This window comes from Chelonia mydas, chromosome 11, assembly GCF_015237465.2.
Source record: "Chelonia mydas isolate rCheMyd1 chromosome 11, rCheMyd1.pri.v2, whole genome shotgun sequence".
NCBI classification, from domain to species: domain Eukaryota; kingdom Metazoa; phylum Chordata; order Testudines; family Cheloniidae; genus Chelonia; species Chelonia mydas.
This window is the reverse complement of record NC_051251.2, coordinates 62,114,631-62,128,653: the sequence shown is the minus strand read 5'-3', so window position 1 is coordinate 62,128,653 and position 14,023 is coordinate 62,114,631. Positions and strand designations below refer to the sequence as shown.

At 41.5% G+C, this 14,023-nt stretch overlaps 1 protein-coding gene across 1 annotated transcript in view; it reads left to right on the top strand.

The window, feature by feature from the left end:
- Positions 1 to 14,023, top strand: part of DYTN (dystrotelin) — a 61,211-nt gene that overhangs the window by 2,411 nt on the left and 44,777 nt on the right. Inside the window, exons 2-4 of the mRNA XM_043525574.1 lie at positions 1,503 to 1,560; positions 5,666 to 5,740; positions 12,435 to 12,636. Of these exons, the coding sequence (XP_043381509.1) occupies positions 1,542 to 1,560; positions 5,666 to 5,740; positions 12,435 to 12,636 (296 nt within the window). The 5' untranslated portion in view covers positions 1,503 to 1,541. The remainder of the gene's footprint in view (positions 1 to 1,502; positions 1,561 to 5,665; positions 5,741 to 12,434; positions 12,637 to 14,023) is intronic.

The window sequence follows — 14,023 nt, the reverse complement described above, 5'->3', positions numbered from 1 at the left end:
GCTATCAGAGCTAGTGGAGAATCAGGCCCATAAACTGTAATAAGGAAGAAAGTAAAGGAAAGGAGAATTTTTAAAAAGTGATATTCCTTTCAAAGCAAGAGTTTTGAGAGAGTCTACAAATGAACAAAAATAACTGTAGGTTCCTCTATTTAAAATATTAATGTGGGAGTAAGATTGGGACCCAAAGTCACAGCTTTCACACAATAAAATGGTAATCAATACATCTATAGTAGACATCATTTTTCAGACCCACTAATAACTATAGGTCATCGAATTTCTATGCTGTGGAATTGGCATATGTACTATCATGTTTATTTGATAAGTAGTGGTCAATGGCTGTGAGTGGAAAAATACAATATGATGCAAGTTTGGGTAAGTTCAGCTTTAATGTCATATTTCAGAGTAACAGCCGTGTTAGTCTGTATTCGCAAAAAGAAAAGGAGGACTTGTGGCACCTTAGAGACTAACCAATTTATTTGAGCATGAGCTTTCGTGAGCTACAGCTCACTTCATCGGATGCATGCTGTGGAAAACCCACAGCATGCATCCGATGAAGTGAGCTGTAGCTCACGAAAGCTCATGCTCAAATAAATTGGTTAGTCTCTAAGGTGCCACAAGTCCTCCTTTTCTTTTAATGTCATATTTACTATTAATGTTTCAGATCATTTTCAACTCTGACTGACTAGGTTACTCATTTCTTGTTCAATTGAACATCAGGATTTTTCACTGAGCCCTACATAATGCATTTAGAACCTCATAACTGTTCCATTGTGCCCTATGTTGCTAAAGGTGAGTGCATAACTAGAAGATAAACTTCACAGGAATTTTTACAGCAGCTAATAATAGAATTTAATTTAATGCATTTCTGACATGTAAGCTGAGAGCAGGGCTTGAAGTCTCCACTGTTCTCAGTGGTATAAGGACTTCTATTTTCCAGAGCAGGAGTGGGTTACAGATGTTAGTTGAGTGTATGTTTTCCCTTCTACCATTCCATATTCACCTCTGAAAAGAAATAATAGCACCTTAGTTGAAGAATCTTACTCCGCTTGGAACAATCTAAAAAGTTGAATTATTAAAGCAAGTGCACTTGCTAAGTGGCTAGCAGACTTCAAGACATGCTTTCTTCTCTGGGATTATTTTCTCTTGAATGGGTGGTAATATTGTACATGCACACTGGATCACTGAATAGCAAAGGATCCCATCCTACCACATACCTGCATTTAAATGCCCATTCGTCCTGATTCTCCTCTCACACCAATTTACAATTACTCCTGTTTCACACTGACTGGGAGAGGGGAGTCAGGCCCATTTAATGGAATTTATGCACTTGGAACTGCAATACGAAGGGGTCCATTTTAAAGTAAAGACTTGTTATATGTAATTTTTAATTTCATCTTGAAATATACCCAGTAAATGATGCAGATTAAGATGTCCAGTTTAAAGAGCTTGCACATATCCTGGCTGGGAGCTGTGATTTAATACCATGGTTTGTTTGGTTACAGGAAGTCCAGTGGCATCCGCCAATTCTAAGCCTTTCTGTTATGGATCCAGACCAGCAAGGTAAGTACTGTTGTCAAGTGCTTCCCAAATTTCACAAGAGAATTCCCAGTGTCCAAACTAGTGAACTTAACTGTTGTTCCATCTTCAGAATCTTTTGTTATAAGGCAGGAGACAAGATCAAATGCTATGGCAGATCAGTCTGTTGCTTTAGATCATGCAGCCTGGAAGAAGGATTTCCAGGTTGTGTTATTCTTACAGTGCTCCCTGTATTATATGTAAAATAGTATCTGTTCTCCTATCTTACCTGCCATTCAAGTCAGTAAGATGCAAAACTACTGGATAATTAGATGTGAGGTGTAAGGAAACGAGGATAAAAATATGTAACTTAAAACAATTTAATCATAGGACTGGAAGGGACTGTCCCCTGCACTCATGGCAGGACTAAGTCTTATCTAGTCCATTCCTGACAGATGTGTATCTAACCTGCTCTTAAAAATTTCCAATGATGGAGATTCCACAACCTCCCTAGGCAATTTATTCCAGTGCTTAACCACTATGACAGTCAGGAAGTTTTTCCTATTGTCCAGCCTAAACTGCCCTTGCTGCAATTTAAGCCCATTGCTTCTTGTCCTATCCTCAGAGTTTAAGGAGAACAATGTTTCTCCCTCCTCTTTGTAACAAACTCATATACTTGAAAACAGTTATGTCCCCTCTCATTAATGCAAGTTAATCAGCAAACTATTATAAAAGCAAGAGTTTTACATCAAGGACCATCAATTACTTGGCCTATGCCATTTTCATGAGTTTTACATTTGAGGGCCAGCAGCAACATCCTGGCCAACCTAGTCTAATTGAAGTTCAGGAGGTCCTCAGCCCAGTTTCAGCTGTCTGGTGTAGCCCCAAACTGAATTCAATGTATTAATAAACCCTTCTGTTCAGTAATAACCTATTTACTGCCAGGTAACATGGAGAGAAAGTCTACTGTAATATTGGTGCTCTGTGTGCTATTTTTCTCTTCTTGGTTTTGATTCTCAGTCTCTAAAACCCTCCCAACTATAAATTAATGACTCCTGAGTTATGTTTTTTTTAAAACCTAGTGGTTTTGGGGTACAATTCACCCTCTGCAGAGAGTCAGCACAAGGTCTAGCACCACATAAGGGCCATTTAAGGCCTGGACCCGCACAAGGTTATGCCCCAGTTAAGTCCCACAAAAGAAGTCCATCTAGGGAGGATGTGGAATTCAGTGGTGCATAGGCCTCCTGCTGGGTCTCTGCACAGGGGTGAATTTCACCCCAGTTTGAAATTAGATATTTAGTTTGTGTCTTGTAAAATGTCTTCTCATCAATAGTAATTCTGACTGATATGTAATTTAGGTTAATTTCTTTTTTGCTTGGACACCTTGCAGATTAGTTTTGATAATCTAAATCCTAATCCTAAAGTATGAGCAATCGGTGACCTAATGTTTGTTAAGGACTGACTTAAAAGTTAAAAATATGGTGTAATGTTTCCAAAGCAGACCACTAGCAGATGGGTTACTTGTGCCCTCTGCAAGTGAGCCTGAGAATGTCAGATGATAGCATGAAATTCCCTCATCTTAGAGAATCTTATTCATGGAAGAATTTCCTGTTGGGTCACATAGAATCATAGAATATAAGGGTTGGAAGGGACCTCAGAAGGTCATCTAGTCCAACCCCCTGCTCAAAGCAGGACCAATCCCCAACTAAATCATCCCAGCCAGGGCTTTGTCAAGCCTGACCTTAAAAACTTCTAAGGAAAGAGATTCCACCACCTCCCTAGGTAACGCATTCCAGTGTTTCACCACCCTCCTAGTGAAAAAGTTTTTCCTAATATCCAACCTAAACCTCCCCCACTGCAACTTGAGACCATTACTCATTGTTCTGTCATCAGCTACCACTGAGAACAGTCTAGATCCATCCTCTTTGGAACCCCCTTTCAGGTAGTCGAAAGCAGCTATCAAATCCCCCCTCATTCTTCTCTTCCGCAGACTAAACAATCCCAGTTCCCTCAGCCTCTCCGCATAAGTCATGTGTTCCAGTCCCCTAATCATTTCTGTTGCCCTCCGCTGGACGTTTTCCAATTTTTCCACATCCTTTTTGTAGTGTGGGGCCCAAAACTGGACACAGTACTCCAGATGAGGCCTCACCAGTGTCGAATAGAGGGGAACAATCACGTCCCTCGATCTGCTGGCAATGCCCCTACTTATACATCCCAAAATGCCATTGGCCTTCTTGGCAACAATGGCACACTGTTGACTCATATCCAGCTTCTCGTCCACTGTAACCCCTAGGTCACATGATACCTTACATTCATGTTTCTTGTTCCTCTTCTGGAAGACAGACTTGGGACTGGATCCACAGCCTATTAAAATCAGTGGGAATCTTTCAATTGGCTTTAATGTGCTTTGGATCAGGCCCTTGAAGAAAAGAAAAAAAAAAATCACTAGTACTGCAAGCCAGCAAAACCAAACTTTTTCCATATGGCATTACTTGCTACAGTGCATTATGCTGCATAACTTCTCCAAAAAACAGGCAGCAACATAACCTGACAAAACCAAGACTGGACAGGTGGCATAGCAGACAAGGGTTACTGCTATATCATAGGAAGCAACTGAGAACCAGCAGAGTCCATAATTTGCTGACTATTAGCATTAGACTGGTTTGTATGTGAGGAACCACAAATTGGTCCATTTCCACAGGAAACAAGTGGAGAGTTTTGTGACCTATTTCCACTCAGTTATGCATGTCTGCAGTTTATCTACACCCTTCATCATCTGTATTTGCCTCCTATTTGAACTGCAGGGATATATATGGCTCACCAGAGAAAGCAATGAGCTAATAAGTCCCGTGATAGCTTCTAAAGATACTGTATATAAGCATTTTTTAAATACAAAGTCTACATGTATGTCTGTAAAGCGCCAGGAATATTTTTGGTGCTGTTTAAATAACAGGTCAAGTCACAAAACCCCTTACTCAGTTCCTACTGAAACTCCCGTTGACTTGAGCGGAGTGAAAGGAGTGAGCAGAAGTAGTAATGACACGGGATTTAACCCAAGAACTTCAGTGAGATTGCCAAGGGGAGGTATTCATGCTGACAAATTGTTTGATTCTAACAGAGCCACAGATGCAAGACCCAAACATTGTTTTCACAGTATAAAGTACAACTGGTTGAGAAATTGTTTTTCCTGGCAAAAGGCTACAAAAATGAAATTGTTTTGGTTTTCATCCATTTTCCTTCAAAGTTTTAGATTTTTGTTGAAGTCGAGTTGTTGGGTTGTTTTTGTTGTTGTTGTTGTTTTTTTAAAGTCTGCAGAAGTTTCCATTTTGTTGTAAAGCTATTTTCTGTCAAAAAAACTATTTCAGTGGACATTTTTGACCAGCTGTAGTATAGCGTGAGCTCTGTCAGTGTGTAGTACCTTCCCAAAATGGCACCCTCCTGTCTTGTGGCTCCAGTGATGGACTGGCTAGTCCCTCTAGCATTATTTATGGAGAGGGTCTAAAATAGTGATCAAACTTCTAGGCTGGTCTCTCTCTGAAACATTTACATCAGGAGAGCATTATGTTTTTCTGTACCAGGTGTACTCTATACTGTAAAAATAACACGTGGGTCTTGCAGTTCTGGAACACAAACCTATTAACTTCTCTGGGCATTGGCTCTGTTTATGGAGCAGAGTACGGATAAGCACTGTGCATGCCTTTTGCCAAATTAATAATGAAATGATATTTCTAAAACAGTGCACCTTCTTTATCAGTGCAGAGGTGCTGTTTCTGTAAGAGCCTGTTGAGTTACTCTCACACCCAGCCGGGCTATAGTGTTCTATGCACTGGGCAAATTCTATGTTAAAACAAACATCTGTGGCCCTCTTAGAATCAAGCAATTTATCAGCTTTAATGCTTTCCCTTGACTATCTCACTGAAGTTCTTGGATTAAATCCTGTGTCCTTAGTCGTTTTTTACTCACTAATTGTAACTGAGTCCAGACTGGGATCAGGTGTGAACAGGACAGTTTGAGAAACCCTGGTCTCAGACGTCAGGTTTTGGAGACTCCTTTCATGTTTTTCCGTGTTCTCTTAAGTGTTCCACCATCCCTTCCCTTCATAACTAGCACAAGAGAATCTATGGTAATTTATATTTGTTTTCCTTTACAGAAGCTCTAAATGCCATTCAGAATTCTGTCTATAGAACAGCCCTGAAACTACGCTCAGTGCAAACCCTGTGCCAGTGTAAGTAGCTCAAAGGAGTCCTGTGGGAGGAGAACCTGGAAGAGTGCTGGCTCTGAGTTGCAATCATAAATACTGCTACTTGTTTTTCTCTAATGCTTTCCATCTGATGATCTCAAAGATTATCAACAACATTAATGAATGAATAAATAATACTTCATACATGTATTTGCTTCCTTTGAGATTCTCAGTCAAATGGCGCTAAGTAGCATTATCCCCATTTTACTGATTGAAAAACTCAAGCTCAAAAGGGGTGAAATGACTTGCCCAAAATGACAGTTTAGTCAATTAGTTGGGGGTAGAGCTCAGATTCTACCTGTTCTAATAACTAAATGATTTCCCAAAGCCTTACAACACACATTTGACATGGATAAATATCATTATCTCCATTTGTGTTATAAAATAAGAACATATAGAACTGCTCAAAGTATTTTCAACAGCAAAAAAAAAAAAGTAATCAAAAGTGGGGTTTCACTTTAAAAAAGATTTTCTGGAGAAAGTTTTGATTTGATTAAATGTTTTCTGTTTGAAAAAATTTCAAAAGGAATGAGAAGATTGAAAATTTGTTTTAAAATAGCAGGAAAATACTTATATTTCCTTTTTTCCTTCTCCATTGGAAAAAGCTAAGTGAGGAAAAATAGGTATTTAATTCTTTTTCAATGGAAAATAAAAAAGAATAAAAGTGAAGAAAAACCTACTTTCTCCTTTCACCCTCCCACTGGACCAGTGTGTGTGTAGGGGAGGGGAGGGGGGACAGTGCAAATATTTATAAAAAGAGAGAGCATAACAAGTGAAACAAACACTTTCTCCAATTTTTTTAAAAGTAGGGAAAAACCTAAAATTGAAGTGAAATATTTTTAAACAAAACCAAGCATTGCTTTGTTTAAAATATTGTTTAATTTTCAATGTGAAAGTTTCATTTTTCCCCGAAGAATCTTTTGTTATATCCCTTCCCTTCTCCACCCCCAATTTTGACCAGCTTTAGTAGTAAGAAAGAAGCGTATTGGGTCATAGTAGCAATAGTTTATGTAAATTTGGCGTGAATCTGGTGCTATGTATACAAACTTTTGATAGCAGAAACCATGCTCAAGGCCCTTAGCATGGTTTTTGCTATCAAAAGCAATCAGAGCCTCACCTCTGCTTAGGACTCTGCATGGAGCTAAAGTAGCCAAGAAGTGGACTGAATGGGCCCGGGAAGGGATGTGGCTAAGTTGGATCCACCAGTTCAGCATATCCCTTTCGTAGTTTAGCTTTCATCGGAAGGGCTTTATTGAAGCTCAGAGGCTAAAACTACCTCTGTCCAGAGGACTCCCCAAGGAACAGAAGCAAATACAACCTTCTCGTCCTTAGAGTAAAGCCCAGATCCTCAAAAGGTATTTAGGCACCTTACTCTCACTGGCAGTTAAGTGCCTAAATACCTGTGAAGATCTGGGCCTCAATCCTCAGTGTAGTATGGGCCTCACTAGTGCAAACTGTACCTTCTGCTGCTAGGTGGGGTGAATCGGACTCAAACTGTAAAAAAAAAAATAAAAAAAAAAAGTTTTTTGCCCTACTTGCTTCATCTGCTTGGCTCATTCTCTATAAATTAAAATAAAAGAAAAATGAGGAGAAAGTTAAATAGCTTCTAAAACTTGAAGCCAGACTAACTAAAATAAAGTCTAGACCTATAAACCTACTCCTCAGTGAGTGAAGTATTTGATGTGGGAGAACCACAGTGACCAGGCAAACAACAGTATTCTTGCAAACAGATTGTACCCTGTAGGATGGCAGACTCACCCCAGAAAGAGAAGCAGATGTTCTCCATTTTGCCTTGGAGCCCAGCTTTCCCCTGCCCACACTTACATGCATCGATGAAGTGGGTACTCACCCACAAAAGCTTATGTTCCAATACGTCTGTTAGTCTATAAGGTGCCACAGGACTCTCCGCCGCACTTACTACTGAGTAATTCCCGGACACCACAATCAGCGTCAGCTATGGAACCCTGCAGACAACTATGGTACAAGAAACCCACAGATTACCACAATTACCTTCACAGATCCAGTAACTACCCAAAACAACACCAAAAACTTATCTACAGCCAGGCACCCGTCAGATACCACAGAATATGCTCTAAGGAGTAAGTCTGGGATTCACACAACACACTAAAACCACCTTCAGCAAACAAGAACTCTCTACCAAAGTAGATGGCATCATGGAATTGGCCATCCAAGTACCCCAAGGGAACTTACTTCAATACAGGAAAACACACCCTCTGACCATCCACACCTAGTTGTCACCTACAGCCCTACACTGGAACCCATACAGGGTATCATTAAACAATTACAATCCATACTCAATGGGGACTACATCCTGAAAGAAGTCTTTCCTGGACCCACCCCCCTTCTGCCCTTCAAATAACCTCCCACCGCCACCCCAACCTCACCAAGCTCATCATCAGAAGCAAGCTTCCCGCAGACCTGGACACACCAGCTCAAAGTGGCACCAGACCCTGCCAGAACAGATGCAAAACCTGCAGACATATCTCCACTGCTAAGATGACCAGTACCACCCCCACACCCAAACACACCTTTCAAGATCCACAGGTCCTCCACATGCCATCACAACATATGGTATACCTCATCCTTTGCACCAATGCCCCAACAACTATGTGGGTGAAAAACAGACAATCACTACACTCTTGAATGAAGTCGTGTGTGCGCACACACACACACATCACCCTTGGGCAAACGCTTTTCACAAAATGATCACTCCATATCTGACCTCTCAGTCCTTGTCCTCAAAGGAAATCTGCACAAGACAAACTCCCAGGCTTGTCTTTTAAAAGTCATAATTTTGCTAGACACTAAAAATCATGGTCTTAATAAAGGCATTGGATTTATGGTTTATTACAATAATCTGTAACCCACTAACCTACCCCTTATCTTTTCCCCTATGACTGAAGGGGTGTTAAAGGACCACTTCACCTTGAGTGGTCCATTAGAATGGGTGTTAACTACTTATGCTAAACAATCTGTTCCACCTTGTATTTAGCTGTGACACTTTGGGTATGTCTATTCTACACTGCATTGTAAACCCAGGGTTTGAACTCAGCCTCAAGCTTAATCCCCCTTCTGTCTACACACAAATTGCGCTAACCCAGGGCTAGGATTCAATGGGAGAGGAGGGTCGGAGCCGGAGTCAAACTGGGACCCAGGATTCAAGCTCTATTGCTTTGCAGCATGAACACAGCCCCTCTGGACTCAGACTCTGGGAGTCTGCCAAAAGTAGTCCACAACCTCACAGGCCAACTTTCCTTGTCCTCTAGACCGTCAAGCTTTCCCACACTGCACCATGAACAAAGGTAAAGTGGCCATCTTTTGGGAGGGCACTAGGAAGTCTGGGATGTGTGTGGCTGGACTTGGGCCTGCATAATACAGTGCAGATGGTGGAGCCCCAGTTTGGGACTCAGGGTTCAACAGTTCCTAACCTGTGGTTACAGATAAATGGTTAACAAAACCAAAGACTGCTAACTCAAGTTCTACTAATCCTGGGTTTCCATTGCAGTGTAGACATACTCTCAGAGTACCTTTCCCAGACCTGAAGGAGAGTTCTGTGTAGCTTAAAAGCTTGTCTCTTTCACCAACAGAAATTCATTCAGAGGAAGGATATTACCTCTCCGACCTTGTCTCTCTCACAGCTCCAACATTGCAAACTACAATGTAAAATGTCAAAGTTAGACATTCACCCCCTATGCTAAACCAGATGGTAACAAGCCCCTTTTCACAACTAGTATTTGCCAGTGTATTTGGGGTTAAGGGACTGGTCACTCAGTAGCTACTTAGCACAGATCATCATGACTATCTCAGCTCTCTAATGGAAAGAGTGGTGAAGGTTGAGGAGGACACTCAATGCTATTACAGAAAAAGCAGATCTGCTATAATGGCAGTAGTAGATTGTTCACTGCACCCCTGAAATTCAAAAGAACTCTCCCTTTAATAGATCTTTGTAAACAGTTCTACTCACTGCCTTAGCATAGCACTGCAGAGATATTTGCCTCTAACAGCCCCTGTTGACCACCAATTTGGTCCTACGATGAACCATTTCCGTCCACAACTTGCCTCTAAGTCACATTTAGTTCAGATATCTTCTGGAGTAACAGAAAGGCCAGCTAGAAGTCCACACGTCCCAACAAGAGATCCTTTCACCCCACTGGGGCTACTCCTAAATCCATGTTCTGGGCTCAGTCCTGAGCCCCACTCTGGGCTCAATAGTCCTTGTGATAGAGTTTTTACATCCTTTTCCCAGCTGGTAGGGAAACCCCAATTTCTCCCCCCTCCTCCACTGTGGTTTCTTGAGCAGCTAGGTTTTCCCCTTTAGATCTGCTCCTGTTTCCCTGGGCCACTTCTTACCTCCACGTCCTAATAGCTTACGGATAATACAGCCTCTCCTCTGGCTCCAAAGCTTCTCCCAAGGTCCGCCCAGTTCTTTGTTCCTACCCTGGAACACCAACCCACAAGGCTGCCTCCCTGGACCTTTCTCCTTTTCCAGCTCCCACCACAAGGACTTAATTCTGTCTCCATAGCCCTGCTCAGTCTGTCTTCACCAGGCCCTTCCCAGAGAGCAAGAACACCCCTTTCTCCTGGATTTCCTCCTGTGTCTGTTCTCTCCCTTCTCTAGGTAGTCTCCCTGACCCTTCCGCAGCTGGGATCACCAATTGTAATGGAGTCCAGATCACTATGAGCTCGGGGTTAACTGCTAAATCACAAGCTAGATTGAAACCAGCTCCCCTAGAAGGCCGGCCAGCCTGAGACAGCAGAGATTTTAAAAAAGTTTTGCAAGCTAAGGAATGTTTGCATAATTGTTACAATGTATTACATTGCTAACATAGCGTAAAAGTTGCCAGCAATTATGGAACTCCATATATGGTCTTGTTAAATGTCAGAATCTGATGTGTTGCTTAGGAATTGATTTATTGGAAATAGACATAGATCATCAAAAAGGCATGGGCAATTTGCAAACAATATTATTAATGCTATTAACATTAACAACAACAAAATAAATTAGACTATAAAGGATCTAGTCAGTACTGCTTATCTAGGCAAAATTCTCACTGAAATCAGTGGGACTTTTGTTTTAGTAAGGTGTTACTGATTAGAGTTCTGAGCATTTATTTTGCTCTCTAATTCTGGATGCAAGCTTAACACTGAGTGGAAGCATATGTAATTGGTTGTCTTTGTGTCACTTTCAAGGAGGGGTATGCCCCAGCATCCTCACTTGAAACAGTCTGTTCCTGAGGATGTACAAAAATAACAGTCATTGCCTTTAAGGCAAAAGGCCCCATGAAGAGGAAGACTAGCCTTGTGTTAAGGCCCTAGCCTGGGATACAGGAAACCTGGGTTCAGTTCTGTCACAGACTTTCTATGTGTTGGCAAGTCATTTTGGGTGGGAATTTCAAAATATTTAAGTCATTTGAAAGTCAATAGACCCTCTGTTCCTAAACCACTTAGGTTTTCAAAATCCTACCCTTAATCTGTCTGTGCCTCAGTTCCCTTTTTCTAAGAGGGGGATAATAATACTTTCTTTCTCCCATCCCTTATCCATTTAGATTGTGAACTCTTAGTGGCAAAGACTGTCTCACAGTATGTATATACTACACCTGGCACTATGGGGCCCTGATCTCAGCTGGAGCCCATTGCTTCTACTGTAATAATAAATAATAATCAAAACCAAATTAAGGCTTGGATTTAGTAAAGTAAAATATCCCATAAATACCTTTATAGGGGGACAGACTAGACCATCACAGGGGTCCCTTTGGGCCTTATAATCTATGAAAAAAATCTTTTCAGACTCTTTGGAGCATATGTAAAAGTTGTCACAAAATCATTGACGAAATAGGACTTCCTAGATGATTTTCAGATCATATGTCCAGTTGGTTCAGTGGATGTTCCTATTTTGGAATCTATTCTCTGATCAATATGTGTGCAGGACATGCTCATATTAATGGTCTCAGTTCTTGAGTGAACTCCAAGGATATATTCCTGCTGTTTACTTTGGTTTTGTTCATCTTTTCTCTCTTTCCAGTCACTTTCCATGCACTTTTCCCTCTACTTAGATACAGTTAGTTCTATGCTGTTTACTCTGGCTTGTGGTCTTTTGGATGTGATCTTTAAAAAAAAAATCAGAGTTCTGTCTGCACTCTGTGGACATTAACTATCCCATGGCACTTTTTTATAATAGGGTGGTTGCCCCAGTGTTCTTGGTCAAACCATTTCCCATGCTCCTTCAGTCTAGCGGACATTGTATGGAAACCTACAGTAGAGGGTAAGGAAACCTGAAGTCCCACTTAAGCCTTATATTGAGGTTGTAAGTGGTGCATAGGCTTTGTGTTCTCTCTCTGCACAGGGGTGAATTGCATCCCATATACAAAAGTTACATGTGCAGTTTGGATGAACAATTGCTCCTGCACTTTTCCTGTATCACCATTTTAAAATCAGGCCTATGAAAGCCCAATTGATCTTTTCCTTCTTTGGACTCTCAGAAAATTAGCTGAATATGAAAACCCAGCACAAGAGCCCTTGCAGGGTATTTCCCCATTCAGTTTTATATCAAGTCTTGCTTTCCAGACAGGTCTTAGTTATGTATTTTCACGAAATGTTCAGCTTCCATTTATGATAAAGACATAGGGACTGATTAATTTCTCCCATTGTTTTCCCACAGTGAGTTTGACTGATGTCTCCCTGATTCAGCACCTCCTGCCGAGCCACCAGTGTCAGAAGGAGAAGCAGAGCTCCCTGACAACACAGCAGCTATTGCAGTTGCTGAAGGAGCTATTCCAGAAAGCCAGATTAGATAAGCCAGGCCAGGTAGAGCCACAAGCCCCTGAGCTCACCCGGAGCCTGCTAACTGCCATGTATGACAGGTGAGAGCAAGTGCACCAGTGACTTCATCATCACTATAGCAACACCCATTTCCATCCTCTCCTGCTTTTACATGCCACTTCAGTGAAAGTGCCTCCCCCCACCCCGAGCTCAAAAGGCATGTGTTATTTAAATTATACATAGTCAGAGGGGTTTAGCTTCAGATCTGAATTAAGCTTAGTCTAAGGTTTGAGGTTCAGGTCAAAGCTCAAAGCAGGGCTAAGGTTCAGGTTAGATAGCACCAAAATCTTGCAGGCTTGTTCTCATGAGCTTTCAGGCCAACTTGGTGGAAATCTCACGAACTATGCTGCTTTTCGAACATATTTGCTTATGGCAATCTCAGACAAGGGGCTCAGAACTGAAAGCGTGGGGAAGGTGAATGACCTCTTCAACCTTAGAAGCAATGCTTTCAGCTGAGGGTTGAGGCATGTTGGCAGAGCAGTGCAGGAAGCTTGCATGATGGCTTCCCATTCTGCAGCTATTCAGTCTGACAGAGTAATTCAGTCTCCAGGTCTGGTGAGCTTCACCCACCAATCCCAGTTATCAAATAGAATGAGCACTAAGTTCACAGACAACAACAACAGCAAAGGGAAATGTACAAGTGGGTTTTGTTGGTAACAACAAGACCTGGAGAAGCTTTGTTGTCTTGTGAACAACCTCACTCATGCTACAAAAGAGCAGTAATGATGTACAACAAGGGTTGAATCTATGGCGGCTTTCCGTGCCCTGAAAAAATACAGTGCTAGGTTACATGGCATGAACTGTGAATGCTCTGTGCAGCTCTTACCTGAGAAACCAAGTGATGGTGAATTGGAAAGGTGTATGAACCTGATTTGCTGTTGAACAATGCAGAGGATAAACCCCTTCCCTGAACTGAAAAGAAATGCCCAAACTATAGGGTGACAAGCAGAAAGAGTGTGCGCTGAGAGCCGCGGCCCATTAGGCAGTGAAAGGGTGGTGCTGACTGCTGGGGTTTTACTAACAAGGAAGCCACAAAGATGAACTAGTTTTAATCATGGTGGGAAATTTTTGCAAAATTTCACTAGTGAACACAAGGCTTATCAGACAGTTTTGCCAAAATTCATTTGAACCCTACTCAGTCGTTCAGTTTGACAGTCTGCTAACACCTGCATTACTATCCATCATTCTCCAGTTTAAAAAGTTAGTCATCCATTCATAAGCAGAATCAATCAGGAACAAAAGAAAAAAGTGAAGTTCATTGTTTAATTTATTCACAATGGATGGAATTTACCCCGCATAAAGAGCCAGAACAAAACCTATGTACCACTTAAGCCCTCAAAAGCAGAACTTAAGTGATTCATTGTACTTTTACCATCCCCCTTGAATTTCCCATAATGAATAAGTTGATCTGCTGTTTGCAATTCCATG